This window comes from Ranitomeya imitator, chromosome 4 (genome assembly GCF_032444005.1).
Source record: "Ranitomeya imitator isolate aRanImi1 chromosome 4, aRanImi1.pri, whole genome shotgun sequence".
NCBI classification, from domain to species: domain Eukaryota; kingdom Metazoa; phylum Chordata; class Amphibia; order Anura; family Dendrobatidae; genus Ranitomeya; species Ranitomeya imitator.
Window position 1 is genome coordinate 9,435,407 of NC_091285.1, and position 16,687 is coordinate 9,452,093.

At 55.2% G+C, this 16,687-nt stretch overlaps 1 protein-coding gene across 11 annotated transcripts in view; it reads left to right on the forward strand.

The window, feature by feature from the left end:
- Positions 1-16,687, forward strand: part of ERC1 (ELKS/RAB6-interacting/CAST family member 1) — an 82,558-nt gene that overhangs the window by 35,452 nt on the left and 30,419 nt on the right. For 5 of the 11 annotated variants that reach the window (XR_011320635.1, XM_069762938.1, XM_069762944.1 and 2 more), the window contains exons 3-13: positions 2,736-3,152; positions 4,249-4,323; positions 4,578-4,733; positions 5,482-5,574; positions 5,886-6,053; positions 7,541-7,708; positions 8,441-8,578; positions 8,677-8,817; positions 8,913-9,053; positions 9,158-9,190; positions 9,807-10,000. Coding sequence is in view for 10 of the 11 variants with exons in the window: in XM_069762938.1 (XP_069619039.1) it covers positions 2,736-3,152; positions 4,249-4,323; positions 4,578-4,733; positions 5,482-5,574; positions 5,886-6,053; positions 7,541-7,708; positions 8,441-8,578; positions 8,677-8,817; positions 8,913-9,053; positions 9,158-9,190; positions 9,807-10,000 (1,724 nt within the window). In the remaining variant the exon portion in view is untranslated. The remainder of the gene's footprint in view (positions 1-2,735; positions 3,153-4,248; positions 4,324-4,577; positions 4,734-5,481; positions 5,575-5,885; positions 6,054-7,540; positions 7,709-8,440; positions 8,579-8,676; positions 8,818-8,912; positions 9,054-9,157; positions 9,191-9,806; positions 10,001-16,687) is intronic. The other 6 variants (XM_069762943.1, XM_069762947.1, XM_069762949.1 and 3 more) reach the window with 3 other exon arrangements.

A 16,687-nucleotide genomic window follows, 5' to 3' on the forward strand; every position in this document is an offset into this window, starting at 1 on the left:
CGCCTGTGTTATATACTGCGTGGCTGCTATATACTGCGTGGGCTGTGTTATATACTGCGTGGCTGCTATATACTGCGTGGGCTGTTATATACTGCGTGGCCTGTGCTATATATTACGTGGCCTGTGTTATATACTGCGTGGGCTGTGTTATATATTACATGGCCAGTGTTATATACTGCGTGGCCTGTGCTATATATTACGTCGCCTGTGTTATATACTGCGTGGCTGCTATATACTGCGTGGGCTGTGTTATATACTGCGTGGCTGCTATATACTGCGTGGGCTGTTATATACTGCGTGGCCTGTGCTATATATTACGTGGCCTGTGTTATATACTGCGTGGGCTGTGTTATATATTACATGGCCAGTGTTATATACTGCGTGGCCTGTGCTATATATTACGTCGCCTGTGTTATATACTGCGTGGCTGCTATATACTGTGTGGGCTGTGTTATATACTGTGTGGCTGCTATATACTGTGTGGGCTGTGTTATATAGTACGTGGCTGTGTTATATACTGCGTGGCCACTGTTATATATTGCTTGGCCTGTATTAACGCATCGGGTATTCTAGAATATGTATGTATATAGCAGCCACATAGTATATAGCACAGGCCACGTAGTATTTGTCTGCTATATACTACATGGCTCCTATATACTACGTGGCCTGTGCTATATACTATGTGGCTGCTATATACATACATATTCTAGAATACCCGATGCGTTAGAATCGGGCCACCATCTAGTATGTATATAGTTGGTGGCTCAGTTATGTCTCTGCTGCCCCCACTGTTGAGCTGTGGTATTGCATTCTGATGCTGTTTCTGCTCTGCTGGGGGTTGTAGTTGATTTCTGGGGCTGGACCCCTTTTTATTTCTGTGTTGACATTACAGCCGTCCATCATCTTCTCCGCTTCATTACCTTGTATTCCTCTAGTCACTTCCAGAGGTTCGGTCACTATTTCGCTGCTATATATTTTAGGCTTCACTCATCTATATATACAATTTCCTTGGGGTACTTCTGTCTGTCTGTAACTTCCGTAACGGAAGTCCTGGGTCGCTGATTGGTCGCGGCCGGCCGATCAGTGAGATTGGGGCCGAAGTTAAACACCGCTTCACTTTTTGATGCTGCTTATGCAGCATCAATAGTAAAAACATATAATGTTAAAAATAATAATAAAAAAAAACATATTCTCACCTTCCCAAGTCCGCCGCAGCCTTTCCCGCTCCTCGCCACGCTCCGGTCCCAAGAATGCATTGCGGCAATGACTCGAGATCACGTAGCGGTCTCGCGAGATCACGTAGCGGTCTCGCGAGACCGCTACATGATCACGGGTTATTGCCGAAAGGCATTACTGGGAACGGAGCGTCGCGAGGAGCATCGCTAAAGGCTGGGCTGGATCCGGGGGCCGCCGGAAGGTGAGTATATAACTATTTTTTATTTTAATTGTTTTTTTTTTAACAGGGATATGGTGCCCACAGTGCTATATAGTACGTGGCCTGTGTTTATATACTGTGTGGCCTGTGCTATATACTACGTGCCTGTGCAATATAGTACGTGGCTGTGTTATATACTGCGTTGGCTGTGTTATATAATACGTGGCCTGTGCTATATACTACGTGGCTGTGTTTTACTGCATAGGCTGTGCAATATACTACTTGGCTGTGCTATATACTTTGTGGGCTGTGTTATATACTGCGCGGGCTGTGTTATATACTGCGCGGGCTGTGTTATATACTGCGCGGGCTGTGTTATATACTGCGCGGGCTGTGTTATATACTGCGCGGGCTGTGTTATATACTGCGCGGGCTGTGTTATATACTGCGCGGGCTGTGTTATATACTGCGCGGGCTGTGTTATATACTGCGCGGGCTGTGTTATATACTGCGCGGGCTGTGTTATATACTGCGCGGGCTGTGTTATATACTGCGCGGGCTGTGTTATATACTGCGCGGGCTGTGTTATATACTGCGCGGGCTGTGTTATATACTGCGCGGGCTGTGTTATATACTGCGCGGGCTGTGTTATATACTGCGCGGGCTGTGTTATATACTGTGTGGGGTGTGCTATATGCTGCGCGGGCTGTGTTATATACTGTGTGGGGTGTGCAATATACTGCGTGGGCTGTGTTATATACTATGTGGCTGTGCATTCTAGAATACCCGATGCGTTAGAATCGGGCCACCATCTAGTAATACAATATTTTTCTTGTATCCACTTCTCTGGTCACCTAAATAAACCTTAAACCAGCAGGGGGCGGCACTGCCATGCGGAGGCCAGCCGGGGGCAGCACTGCCATGCGGAGGCCAGCAGAGGCGGCATTGCAGCTTTGGCTGTGATTGGAGTATATTACTTCTGTTACAGTTTTGGGGGTTTTTCTTCCTGCGTTGCAGTAATGTCCTCACCCTACGTGAACCTGTGCTCTGTGCGATGAGGCCATTGTGTATTCTGTCGGCTCACGGCCCCCATTTTCTTCTGTGTAGGGGTCCGGTCGGCCATTGTCCTGCCGTCTGGACGACTGGTCGGGAATCTGCGATTTATGGCCGTAGATGTCAGCGCTGATCTACGAGGCCGTACTTTATCGCCATCTGCGGCCACTTGACATGAGAAAAGTCGCGGTGGGCGGTCACCGCCTTGTATCCGAGCCACCAGATGGCGTGCGGGCGTCTTCTACTGCTCTCTGGTGTCAGCCTCCTGTCCTCCTCTGATCCCGTTTTTTCTCTTTTCTGTTTCCAGCATCTACAGTTGACCATCCAGGCGATGCAGGACGAGCTCCGCATCCAGCGCGACCTGAACCAGCTCTTCCAGCAGGACAGCGGGGGGCGCTCCAAGGAGGCCTACACCTCCGAGCCCACCGAGGAAAACTTCCGCATCCTCCACAGCGAGCACGAGCGGCAGGCCAAGGAGCTGTTCCTGCTGCGCAAGACGCTGGAGGAGATGGAGCTGCGCATCGAGACGCAGAAGCAGACGCTGAACGCCAGGGACGAGTCCATCAAGAAGCTGCTGGAGATGCTGCAGAGCAAGGGGGTGTCCTCCAAGGTGATGGACGAGGACCACGAGAGGACGCGCCGGCTGGCCGAGGCCGAGATGCACGTCCACCACCTGGAGAGTCTGCTGGACCAGAAGGAGAAGGAGAGCAACATGCTGCGAGAGGTCATTACCGCCCCGTCCTCCGCTCACAGCCAAAGCTGCAGTGCAACGCTGCATCGGGCATTGTGTGGAAATTCGTTTGTTTGTTTTTTGCTTTATAATCTGGGATTGTGCAATTTTGAAAGCTGCTCTGGTTGTGATTGGAGTAAAAAAAAATTATCTTTTTTTTTTTTTTTTTTTTTTTTTTTAGTTAATTTATTTTACTTTTTTTTTTTTTCCCCCTCCCTCGTCATCGTCCTGGCAGCGTAAAGGTTAATGTCTCCGCAGCGACGCCGCACGCCCAGAGTACATTAAACAGACGGCTACTTTCCTGTTTCCACGGAGACGGTTGCCATGGCGGCCGTGGGTGTCTGATAAATGCTCTTGGTTTGTCGCTGTTTTTTTTTTTTGCAGCAAAGTGGCGCCGCCCGCGGCTATACCGCCGTACCTGCCCCCTTCTCCAGTATTAATCCCTAAAATAAATTTGCACCCAACTTTTGCTGATCAGCTGCTCCCCCCTTGCTTAGACTTGGATTTCTGTGGCGCTATAATATACCAGTCAAGAGCCTGGGAAAGCTGGAGTGTGGGGTATGGTAGAGGTCGCATTTGCAGCCTACTAGTTGATGTCATCCAGCTTTCCCAGAGCCCTGAATGTCACTAGAAAAGCCGGCAGACCTGATCTGGCTCCTGGGGACACGAGCTCACGTAGAGACGTCACATGACACGGCATAGCTCCTCCCAATTTGGGGTCACCTTTGCTGAATGTAAGGTGATGGTGAAATCTAGGCTGCCATCTTGTGGCCAAATTGGAAACTGCAGCTCCCTGTAGATTCTGATCCAGAGGAAATTTTGGGGTCTCCTGCTAGTTCCCAGCTGTGCCCTTGATGCCCGTGGTTTAAGAGGGTGCTTTTATCTATGGGGCGCCCCCTGGTGCCAGTGTCTGCTGCTCCTTGTCCCCAGGGTTAGCACAGAGATCCAAGAGTAGATCTCGGCCACATCCTGCCCAGAGGGAGTGCGTTCCTCGTCCTTTCATGGCATGGCGGCGTCTGGCAGTGCCCGTCTCCAGGGGGCATGCAGTGGGAAAGCCGGCGTCTCACCTGTCTTACTATTGTCTTTGCAGGAAATCCACCGCCGCTTCGAGAACGCTCCGGATTCTGCCAAGACAAAAGCCCTGCAGACCGTGATCGAGATGAAGGTACGAGACCCCCACCCGTGCCCGTGTCCACCTCTGCCGAGACCTCTGTATACAGCAGTCCATCACCTGGCGAGGAGGGCGAGTGCCGGGGCCCCTCTGTAAAGGGAGGATAGGATCACAGGATCGCCCTATATTCAGCACTAGGGGCCTTAAAGGGAACCTCACAACCGTTAGGACAGAGCGATCCATGACCGATCGGCCACATGGGGGGGATCGCACTAGATCCCAGTCCCCTGACCCCAGTCGTTTCCTAGGACTCTAAGATCACCTCCATGGAGCGCGGCCTGCGGGATCTGGAGGACGAGATCCAGATGCTGAAATCTAACGGGGCCCTGAGCACTGAGGAGCGGGAGGAGGAGATGAAGCAGATGGAGGTGTACCGCAGCCACTCCAAGTTCATGAAGAACAAGGTAAGAGGCGAGGCGGCCCACCCCCGGGAGCTCAGGGCTGAGACCCCCATCTCTACTGTCTTTATTGTAGATGTTTCAAGTCTGTTTCCCCTCCATATGCAATGTAAACCTCAGAGCTGCACTCGCTATTCTGCAGCCTCACAGTGAAGTCATGTAACTCACAGCAAAAGAGCTAGGCAGCTGCAGAATACGAAGCTTCCGAAAATAGGAAGTGATGTGTGACAGTACCTGGCCCGTCCACCAGGGGGCAGTGCAGCCCTTGTCATCCTTCCTGCTTTCTGTGCGTCGGCTGATAACTGCGAGTAAAAGCTGAATGCAGATTATAGCGCTCACTTTTTGCAGTTTCTTTTCATTTTTGAAGTGGGAACTCTTAAGTTATCAGTTAAAGGGCCAGCGTCCATTTTGTGTTGATAAAGCTTCATTATCTTGCGAATACCCTATGGGGTTAGTTTTGATTGCTGTCAGTAAATGGAATAGTTCTCACACAGCTGATGATTCGTTACAATGTGTCAGCTCAGCAGCGACAGCCCTTGTTAATAGTGTGACATTGTACCAAACCCTCAGCTTTGTGTGAGCAGGTTTGGGTCAGGGGAAGCTTTTAGCCTCTGTGTGTCATGTAGAAAGTCTCCAGCTAGCAGAACATTTGTTAGTCGATGTAAGGGTGGAGCTCCCCTCTCGATCAGGGTGGTCTCGGGGGTCCTCCATAGCTGCTGCATGTGGCGGTACTGAGCATTGTGTTTCCTGACAGGTAGAGCAGCTGAAAGAGGAACTGACTACAAAGGAGAGCCAGGCGGAGGATCTGCGGAGACGCGCGTCAGCTCTGCAGTCCGAGCTGTCTGGCGTAAGGCTCCTCGTTGTCTGTCCGCTGGCTTTCCCTGTCTGGCGGTCTGCGCTGCCGCTAACATCTCCCTCTATCAATCACTAGCACTAACCTCTGTACTCACTGCAAACTCTGGGGCGCTGGCCCTTTAAATCTGGAAACACCCAGTCTAGGAAAGCTGGGTGCCTTGCATTTCTTGGGCTGACTTGCTCCTTCAGGGGGCGCTCTCTCGGATCTGGTTGTATGTGTCTCGTATGATGCTCTGGAGACGTCTCGCCCGGCGCCGGCCGCCATCTTGTTCTCAGTTTGTCCTTGTCGCCCCCTTCCTGCAGATTGGGCAGGTGAAGCAGGAGCTCTCCCGGAAGGACACGGAGCTGCTGGCCCTGCAGACCAAGCTGGAGACGCTCAACAACCAGTTCTCTGACAGCAAGCAGCACGTGGAGGTCCTGAAGGAGTCGCTGACCGCCAAGGAGCAGCGCGCCGCCATCCTGCAGACCGAGGTGAGAGGTCAGGGGGCGGGCAACATAGCGTAAGAGGGTGGAGTCGGGTGCGGTGGGTGGCGCTAAAGGGTCTGCAGAGGACGGAGTCAGATGAGTGAGTTTTGGTGGGTGGGGTTAGAGGGTTGCTGGGTGTAGCTGGAGGGTCACTAGGTGGGATTAGAGGGCTGGAGGCTGTGGCTGGGGTTGGAGGGTAGCTGGGTGGAGGTGGAGTGCAGGAGGCTGGGGCAGGAGGGCGGTCAGGGGGACTGAATGGCGGCTGGGGACGTTGGAGGGGCTGGATGGCGATTGGGGAGGTTGGAGGGTGTTAGGGGAGGCTGGAGGGTGGCCTGGCACATTGAGGGGGCTGGAGGGCTGCCAGGGACGTTGAGGGGGTTGGAGGGCGGCCGGGGATGTTGGGGAGGCTGGAGGGCGGCCAGGGACAATGAGGGGGCTGGAAGGCTGCCGTGGACGTTGAGGGGCTGGAGGGCGGTCGGGCGGGGGCTGGATGGCTGCCGGGGACGTAGGGATTGCTGGATGGCGGTTGGGGAGGTTGGAGGGCGGCCGGGGACGTTGGAGGGGCTGGATGGCGATTGGGGAGGTTGGACGGCGGCCTGGGACATTGGGGGGGCTGGATGGTGTTAGGGGAGGCTGGAGGGCGTCCTGGCACATTGAGGGAGCTGGAGGGCTGCCAGGGACGTTGGGGAGGGTGCAGGGTGGCCGGGGACGTTGAGGGGGTTGGAGGACGGCCGGGGATGTTGGGGAGGCTGGAGGGCGGCCAGGGACAATGAGGGGGCTGGATGGCTGCTGGGGACTTTGGGGGTGCTGGATGGTGGTTGGGGAGGTTGGAGGGCGGCCGGGGACGTTGGGGGTTGAGGAGGTTGGAGGGCGGCCGGAGACGTTGAGGGGCTGGATGGCGGTTGGGGAGGTTGGAGGGCGGCCGGGGACGTTGGGGGTGCTGGTTGGCGGTTGGGGAGGCTGGAGAACGGCCGGGGACGTTGAAGGGGCTGGATGGCGGTTGGGGAGGTTGGAGGGCGGCCGGGGACGTAGGGGTGGCTGGATGGCGGTTGGTGGGGCTGGAGGGTGGCCAGGGACATTGAGGGGGCTGGAGGGCGGTTGAGGGGGACGGATGGCGGCCGGGGATTTGGGGAGGGCTTTTTAAGCTGATGGAATTTTGTTATGAGTGTAGGAGGAGTTAGTCCAAGGGTAATAAGTCGATGGAGCCCCCATAATAGGGTCACGGGGTATTAAAGGGCCGGAAGGAAACTCCATGGGATGGAGTCATTAGGAAAACGTTTGTGTTTGGTGGGTGGCGTGAGGTCACATGTCTCATTTGTTAGCGCCAGCTAGTGGTCATGTGCGCGGAGTTTGATTGGCGTGTCTAGGTAGCATGAGGTATATGAATGTGGGTGGAGTCAGAGCGTAGTGGGAGGAGTCTTTGGGCAGTTTGGGGGCAGTTCTTGTGCGCGGTAGTAGGAGCAGTCCAGCTCATGTCCCGCCCCCGCTCACAGGTGGACGCGCTGCGCCTGCGGCTGGAGGAGAAGGAGACCATGCTGAACAAGAAGACGAAGCAGATCCAGGAGATGTCGGAGGAGAAGGGCACCCTGTCTGGGGAGATCCACGACCTGAAGGACATGCTGGACGTGAAGGAGAGGAAGGTGAACGTGCTGCAGAAGAAGGTGAGCGAAGACCTTTCTCTATCCGGTGATCTCCTGATGGTTTGTTACAGTGTATCAGTCTGGAGCCCAGAGGATTGTCTACATTGGGTAGAAATGTAACAAACCCTCAGCTGTGGGGTCTGTCCACAGATGCTTTGTGCCTCTGGTAGATTGTCAGCTCCTGGGCGAGTGACACAATGTTACGGCATCAGTGTTGGGTGCAGTTCTCAGCTCTCACCACCAGATGGCGCAGTCTGACCACTTCTCTGCTTGTTGTTGGCAGTGGTCTCGTCCTGCAACACTTGCTGAGACTTGTAGTACCACCCCAGTATTTGTGGGCTAATCATATTTAGTCACATCGGAATGTGTCGTCGGCCCGCACCGGTCAGGTGATGGGAGGTCGGGCGCTGCTGCCCACGGCCTCGTCTCTGAACCCTTCGTCTGGCAGCGTCTTCAGACAACAAGGTGGTCTTGTCTCGTGGGATCTCCTGTGACGTTTATCCTGAATTGCCTTATTTTTGGCTGCGCGTATTTTTGGAAGCCGGGCTCGTCCTGTGTACACAGGAGTCTGCGACGTGGCCCTGATGTGGCCGGCAGGTCTCACTAATTAGAGAGAAGCCTTCATCCCACGTGTGGGGCCAGTGCGGCTCGTTACCTGTCACTCAGGGGACCTAAGAGGTGCAGACATATGACTTACCGGAGTATCGGATGCCAGACTAAAGGAATTTCACCATATACGTGTTTGTTTCCTAGATCGAGAACCTCCAGGAGCAGCTGCGGGACAAGGAGAAGCAACTGGGCAGCCTGAAGGAACGAGTCAAATCCCTCCAAGCCGACACCACCAACACGGACACTGCCCTGACCACCTTGGAGGAGGCGCTGGCCGAGAAGGTAAGGCGGCATAAAGGCATCGGTCTGAGCTCCCAAACCTGCTGCGGACCCTGATCATTGCGGGCAGCGTTAACACGAAGGTGTCGTCTTGCCCTCAGGAGAGAATCATCGAACGTCTGAAAGACCAGAGGGACCGAGATGAACGCGAGAAGCAAGAGGAGCTGGAGTCTTACAAGAAGGAGCTGAAAGACCTGAGAGAGAAAGTCAGCACCTTACAGGGAGACCTGTCCGAGAAAGAGGTGCGTCCGGAGAACACGCGGGGGCCTGGCCGGGGTATGATAGTCACCAGTGTCTGGGCATCTGGGTCATGCCGTCTCTTTTCTGGTCCGTGCAGTCTTCGCTCTTGGACCTGAAGGAACACGCCTCGACCTTGGCCTCCTCCGGCCTGAAGAAAGACTCCAGACTGAAATCCCTGGAGATCGCACTGGAGCAGAGGAAGGAGGAATGTCTGAAGCTCGAGAGCCAGCTCAGGAAGGTGAGGAGCTGGGGGCCCGTCAGTCCGAGACCCCCGATATATCGTCCCGGTGTTTCCTTGTCCGTCCAGCTCCTCTCTTACTCCAGTCTGTTTCTTGTCCGTAGCAGTCAGATGGGTCACAGCACGTTGGAAAAGCAGTAAGTCCCCACAGCATGGACCCCAGTGTGCCAAAGCTGACGCCGCATGTTGTGCCCCCATCCATGTGGCCCACCGTCTATGCCTGATGGCGGTTCTCATCCCCTTTGGGTTCCCTGTCCAGGGCGGGTCTCCTCAACTTCTGTGCCCTATGATTAGTCATGTGTGGTTTTTGGCGTTCCTGCCCCCGTTCTGTGGATGTGACCTCGCCCTGCCGGGCAGTGACCGCGCCGATGGTGCCAGGTGTACCAGTAGATCCTCATGTAAACAGGCGACTGTTAATTATCACGGTGGGGTGCGGACCATCTATCCCCCCCCGGACCCTGGCAGCTGCCCACAGCCACCCGTCCCGTCATAGACAGTGCTGTCTGCCTCCTCGGCCCCGGCTGGGCGCAGTCCTCGTATGTTCACCATATCTGCATCATCACAAACCAAAGTTGGTATTCGTGCCAAGCAAACGGGAAAGTCCTAGCGAGCCGACATGATCGTCCTGCTGAGTGATGAGGAGGGACGTTATGTGCCACCAATATAGCTGCCCTAGGGCTCGTCATACCACGATTCCCACATTCCCCTCTTTTTTTAATGTCCCCCTTTCTCAGTTATTTTCTGTCTCGTTAGGCACACGACGTTGCGCAGGATGCAAAATCCAACCCAGAGGTGAACGAGAGGGTCCAGCAGCTGGAGAAAGAGGTGGCGAAGCTGCGGGAGGAGGCCGGCAAGTCCCAGGCGGAGGTGGACCGGCTCCTGGACATCCTGAAGGAGATGGAGAATGAGAAGAACGAGAAGGACACGAAGATCGCCGAGCTGGAGAGGTAAGCGGGCCGGGGGGAGGTGACCGCACCGGTGACCTGCGCCTCTGGGGGGTGCCGCACTCCTGATCTGTGCTCCCCCTACACCTGTATATTGGTTGTTATAACCGTCTCTGTTTCCCGTCTATAATCTTCTGTCCTGTTTATTAACTGTCTCTTTATCTGACTCTCTTTTGCTGTCTCTTTCCCGGACTTGCGGCCGTCCTCAGCGTGACATCCAGGTGAGTGCGGCTCTCGTGCCGCGACTTTACCAGTGACCGGCTATGCTCCTGGAATTGGCACCCAGCTTTGCAAGAGACGGGGGAGGGTATTAACAGGCGCACCCAGTATGGCTGCTGGTATTTGTGTTGGTAGTTTGTCAGCATAGGTAATGTGTGATTAGCTCCAGAAGATTGCCTAGACGAGATGAGATAGTAACAAACCCTCAGCTGTGAGGTCAGGAGGTCTGGATAAAGAATGCTGCTCACTGACAACAAGCAGAGAGCTCGAAATGGTGACAATAGTCTATATGAGCTAAATCTGCCCCCTAAATTAAGGTGGTCAGGAATCAGTGTAGTGAGGGTGTGGAAGGGTTGTCAGCAGGAGGCGGTGTAGAGAGGACGTGGAGGGGTTGTCAGCAGGAGGCAGTGTAGTGAGGAGGAAGGGTTGTCAGCAGGAGGCAGAACAGTGAGGATAAGGAAGGGTTGTCAGCAGGAGGTGGTGTAGAGAGGATGTAGAAGGGTTGTCAGCAGGAGGCAGTGTAGTGAGGATGTGGAAGGGTTGTCAGCAGGAGGCAGAACAGTGAGGATAAGGAAGGGTTGTCAGCAGGAGGTGGTGTAGAGAGGATGTGGAAGGGTTGTCAGCAGGAGGCGGTGTAGAGAGGATGTGGAGGGGTTGTCAGCAGGAGGCAGAACAGTGAGGATAAGGAAGGGTTGTCAGCAGGAGGCTGAACAGAGAGGATGTGGAGGGGTTGTCAGCAGGAGGCAGTGTAGTGAGGATGTGGAGGGATTGTCAGCAGGAGGCTGAACAGAGAGGACGTGGAGGAGTTGTCAGCAGGAGGCTGAACAGAGAGGATGTGGAGGGGTTGTCAGCAGGAGGCAGTGTAGTGAGGATGTGGAGGGGTTGTCAGCAGGAGGCCGTGCAGTGAGGATGTGGAAGGGTTGTCAGCAGGAGGCGGTGTAGAGAGGACGTGGAGGGGTTGTCAGCAGGAGGCAGTGTAGAGAGGATGTGGAAGGGTTGTCAGCAGGAGGCCGTGTAGTGAGGATGTGGAAGGGTTGTCAGCAGGAGGTGGTGTAGAGAGGATGTGGAAGGGTTGTCAGCAGGAGGAGGTGTAGAGAGGACGTGGAGGGGTTGTCAGCAGGAGGCAGAACAGTGAGGATAAGGAAGGGTAGTCAGCAGGAGGCGGTGTAGTGAGGATGTGGAAGGGTTGTCAGCAGGAGGCAGTGTAGTGAGGATGTGGAAGGGTTGTCAGCAGGAGGCGGTGTAGAGGACGTGGAGGGGTTGTCAGCAGGAGGCAGTGTAGTGAGGATGTGGAAGGGTTGTCAGCAGGAGGCAGAACAGTGAGGATAAGGAAGGGTTGTCAGCAGGAGGTGGTGTAGAGAGGATGTGGAAGGGTTGTCAGCAGGAGGCAGTGTAGTGAGGATGTGGAAGGGTTGTCAGCAGGAGGCAGAACAGTGAGGATAAGGAAGGGTTGTCAGCAGGAGGTGGTGTAGAGAGGATGTGGAGGGGTTGTCAGCAGGAGGCAGTGTAGTGAGGATGTGGAAGGGTTGTCAGCAGGAGGCAGAACAGTGAGGATAAGGAAGGGTTGTCAGCAGGAGGTGGTGTAGAGGATGTGGAAGGGTTGTCAGCAGGAGGCAGTGTAGTGAGGATGTGGAAGGGTTGTCAGCAGGAGGCAGAACAGTGAGGATAAGGAAGGGTTGTCAGCAGGAGGCAGAACAGTGAGGATAAGGAAGGGTTGTCAGCAGGAGGCAGTGTAGTGAGGATGTGGAGGGGTTGTCAGCAGGAGGCAGTGTAGTGAGGATGTGGGAGGGTTGTCAGCAGGAGGTGGTGTAGAGAGGATGTTGAAGGGTTGTCAGCAGGAGGTGGTGTAGTGAGGATTTGGAAGGGTTGTCAGCAGGAGGCGGAGTAGTGAGGATGTGGAGGGGTTGTCAGCAGGAGGCGGTGTAATGAGGATGTGGAAAGGTTGTCAGCAGGAGGCAGTGTAGTGAAGAGGAAGGGTTGTCAGCAGGAAGCAGTGTAGAGAGGATGTGGAAGGGTTGTCAGCAGGAGGCAGAACAGTGAAGAATAAGGAAGGGTTGTCAGCAGGAGGCGGTGTAGAGAGGACGTGGAGGGGTTGTCAGCAGGAGGCAGTGTAGTGAGGATGTGGAAGGGTTGTCAGCAGGAGGCTGTGCAGTGAGGATGTGGAGGGGTTGTCAGCAGGAGGCTGTGCAGTGAGGATGTGGAAGGGTTGTCAGCAGGAGGCGGTGTAGAGAGGACGTGGAGGGGTTGTCAGCAGGAGGCAGTGTAGAGAGGATGTGGAAGGGTTGTCAGCAGGAGGCTGAACAGAGAGGATGTGGAGGGGTTGTCAGCAGGAGGCCGTGCAGTGAGGATGTGGAAAGGTTGTCAGCAGGAGGCAGTGTAGTGAGGAGGAAGGGTTGTCAGCAGGAGGTGGTGTAGAGAGGATGTGGAAGGGTTGTCAGCAGGAGGCAGTGTAGTGAGGATGTGGAGGGGTTGTCAGCAGGAGGCAGTGTAGTGAGGATGTGGAAGGGTTGTCAGCAGGAGGCTGAACAGAGGATGTGGAGGGGTTGTCAGCAGGAGGCAATGTAGAGAGGATGTGGAAGGGTTGTCAGCAGGAGGCTGAACAGAGAGGATGTGGAAGGATTGTCAGCAGGAGGCCGTGTAGTGAGGATGTGGAAGTGTTGTCAGCAGGAGGCAGTGTAGTGAGGATGTGGAAAGGTTGTCAGCAGGAGGCCGTGTAGTGAGGATGTGGAAGGGTTGTCAGCAGGAGGCAGAACAGTGAGGATAAGGAAGGGTTGTCAGCAGGAGGTGGTGTAGAGAGGATGTGGAAGGGTTGTCAGCAGGAGGCGGTGTAGAGAGGACGTGGAGGGGTTGTCAGCAGGAGGCAGAACAGTGAGGATAAGGAAGGGTTGTCAGCAGGAGGCTGAACAGAGAGGATGTGGAGGGGTTGTCAGCAGGAGGCAGTGTAGTGAGGATGTGGAGGGATTGTCAGCAGGAGGCTGAACAGAGAGGACGTGGAGGGGTTGTCAGCAGGAGGCTGAACAGAGAGGATGTGGAGGGGTTGTCAGCAGGAGGCAGTGTAGTGAGGATGTGGAGGGGTTGTCAGCAGGAGGCCGTGCAGTGAGGATGTGGAAGGGTTGTCAGCAGGAAGCGGTGTAGAGAGGACGTGGAGGGGTTGTCAGCAGGAGGCAGTGTAGAGAGGATGTGGAAGGGTTGTCAGCAGGAGGCCGTGTAGTGAGGATGTGGAAGGGTTGTCAGCAGGAGGCAGAACAGTGAGGATAAGGACGGGTTGTCAGCAGGAGGTGGTGTAGAGAGGATGTGGAAGGGTTGTCAGCAGGAGGCGGTGTAGAGAGGAGGTGGAGGGGTTGTCAGCAGGAGGCTGAACAGTGAGGATAAGGAAGGGTTGTCAGCAGGAGGCGGTGTAGTGAGGATGTGGAAGGGTTGTCAGCAGGAGGCAGTGTAGTGAGGATGTGGAAGGGTTGTCAGCAGGAGGCGGTGTAGAGGACGTGGAGGGGTTGTCAGCAGGAGGCAGTGTAGTGAGGATGTGGAAGGGTTGTCAGCAGGAGGCAGAACAGTGAGGATAAGGAAGGGTTGTCAGCAGGAGGTGGTGTAGAGAGGATGTGGAAGGGTTGTCAGCAGGAGGCAGTGTAGTGAGGATGTGGAAGGGTTGTCAGCAGGAGGCAGAACAGTGAGGATAAGGAAGGGTTGTCAGCAGGAGGTGGTGTAGAGAGGATGTGGAGGGGTTGTCAGCAGGAGGCAGTGTAGTGAGGATGTGGAAGGGTTGTCAGCAGGAGGCAGAACAGTGAGGATAAGGAAGGGTTGTCAGCAGGAGGTGGTGTAGAGAGGATGTGGAAGGGTTGTCAGCAGGAGGCGGTGTAGAGGGGACATGGAGGGGTTGTCAGCAGGAGGCAGTGTAGTGAGGATGTGGAAGGGTTGTCAGCAGGAGGCAGAACAGTGAGGATAAGGAAGGGTTGTCAGCAGGAGGTGGTGTAGAGAGGATGTGGAAGGGTTGTCAGCAGGAGGCAGTGTAGTGAGGATGTGGAAGGGTTGTCAGCAGGAGGCAGAACAGTGAGGATAAGGAAGGGTTGTCAGCGGGAGGCAGTGTAGTGAGGATGTGGAGGGGTTGTCAGCAGGAGGCAGAACAGTGAGGATAAGGAAGGGTTGTCAGCAGGAGGCAGTGTAGTGAGGATGTGGAGGGGTTGTCAGCAGGAGGCGGTGTAGAGAGGATGTGGAAGGGTTGTCAGCAGGAGGCAGTGTAGTGAGGATGTGGAAGGGTTGTCAGCAGGAGGTGGTGTAGTGAGGATTTGGAAGGGTTGTCAGCAGGAGGCGGTGTAGTGAGGATGTGGAGGGGTTGTCAGCAGGAGGCGGTGTAAAGGATGTGGAAAGGTTGTCAGCAGGAGGCAGTGTAGTGAAGAGGAAGGGTTGTCAGCAGGAAGCAGTGTAGAGAGGATGTGGAAGGGTTGTCAGCAGGAGGCAGAACAGTGAAGGATAAGGAAGGGTTGTCAGCAGGAGGCGGTGTAGAGAGGACGTGGAGGGGTTGTCAGCAGGAGGCAGTGTAGTGGATGTGGAAGGGTTGTCAGCAGGAGGCTGAACAGAGAGGATGTGGAGGGGTTGTCAGCAGGAGGCAGTGTAGTGAGGATGTGGAGGGGTTGTCAGCAGGAGGCTGTGCAGTGAGGATGTGGAAGGGTTGTCAGCAGGAGGCGGTGTAGAGAGGACGTGGAGGGGTTGTCAGCAGGAGGCAGTGTAGAGAGGATGTGGAAGGGTTGTCAGCAGGAGGCTGAACAGAGAGGATGTGGAGGGGTTGTCAGCAGGAGGCAGTGTAGCGAGGATGTGGAGGGGTTGTCAGTAGGAGGCCGTGCAGTGAGGATGTGGAAAGGTTGTCAGCAGGAGGCAGTGTAGTGAGGAGTAAGGGTTGTCAGCAGGAGGCGGTGTAGAGAGGATGTGGAAGGGTTGTCAGCAGGAGGCAGTGTAGTGAGGATGTGGAAGGGTTGTCAGCAGGAGGCAGAACAGTGAGGATAAGGAAGGGTTGTCAGCAGGAGGTGGTGTAGAGAGGATGAGGAAGGGTTGTCAGCAGGAGGCAGTGTAGTGAGGATGTGGAGGGGTTGTCAGCAGGAGGCAGTGTAGTGAGGATGTGGAAGGGTTGTCAGCAGGAGGCAGAACAGTGAAGGATAAGGAAGGGTTGTCAGCAGGAGGCAGTGTAGTGAGGATGTGGAAGGGTTGTCAGCAGGAGGCTGAACAGAGGATGTGGAGGGGTTGTCAGCAGGAGGCAATGTAGAGAGGATGTGGAAGGGTTGTCAGCAGGAGGCTGAACAGAGAGGATGTGGAAGGGTTGTCAGCAGGAGGCAGTGTAGAGAGGATGTGGAAGGGTTGTCAGCAGGAGGCAGTGTAGTGAGGATGTGGAAGGGTTGTCAGCAGGAGGCCGTGTAGTGAGGATGTGGAGGGGTTGTCAGCAGGAGGCAGTGTAGTGAGGATGTGGAAGGGTTGTCAGCAGGAGGCAGTGTAGTGAGGATGTGGAAGGGTTGTCAGCAGGAGGCCGTGCAGTGAGGATGTGGAAAGGTTGTCAGCAGGAGGCCGTGTAGTGAGGATGTGGAAGGGTTGTCGGCAGGCGACAGGTTGGGTGTTGTCAGATGGGAGCAGATGTTAGCAGATTAAGAGCAGTCTACCGAAAATGTCAGGTTGTCAGTCAGAGGCAGCCCAAGGAGTTGTCAGGCTGGAGACTACCAGCAGGGGCATTGCAGAGGGGCAGTGTTGATAATGGGGGCATACTGGGCTTGTTGTCAGATGTCCCATGATGCACTGCAGCCCCTCACTTGTCAGACATGCCTCCAACATCGGGGGCAGTTGTAGGACGACTGCCTCCAAGCTGCAGCCCGCTAGCTGGACCCCCTGTACTCTGCAGAGACCCTGACATCCACCGTGTGTGTGTGTGTGGGGGGGGCTGCTGAAGACCCAGGGGTTAATGCCGGTGGTCTGCCCTGTCAGCGTGCTCGCTGGCTGCTTGTGCTGAGCTGGGGTTTGCCCTGTGCCCGCTGCTCATTGTCTCTGTGCCCCCCGACGACTCTGGATGATTCTGTGTGTTTCCAGACCATCAGCAAAGCCTTTGTGTGGAGGTGCGAGGGTCACTGGAGGGACCCCGCTCCGGCGGCCCCCGGAGACCACTGCTGCCCTGCGTAGCTGTAGGATGGGGCTGCATGCCAACTCAGCACTGTCAGTCCCATGTAAATCCTGCTATTCCCTTAGAGGGCCTTGGTTCTGTCCGGTCGGTCCAACCATAGGGAAGTTGGGGTAATCTGCCTGTGTGGGGGTCCTAATCCCCCATCAGGGGGCTCAGCTAATAGTAAAATAGTATTCTCGTCCCATCATTCAGATTGAGAACATTTTCCCGCCTTTTGTAGTTTTTCTGTCTCTGGGAAAGCTAAGACTCGGCGACCACGGGCGCTGTGTTGGTGGTCACCCAACTTTCCTGGGAGCGGATAGACATGCGAAGGTGCTTCT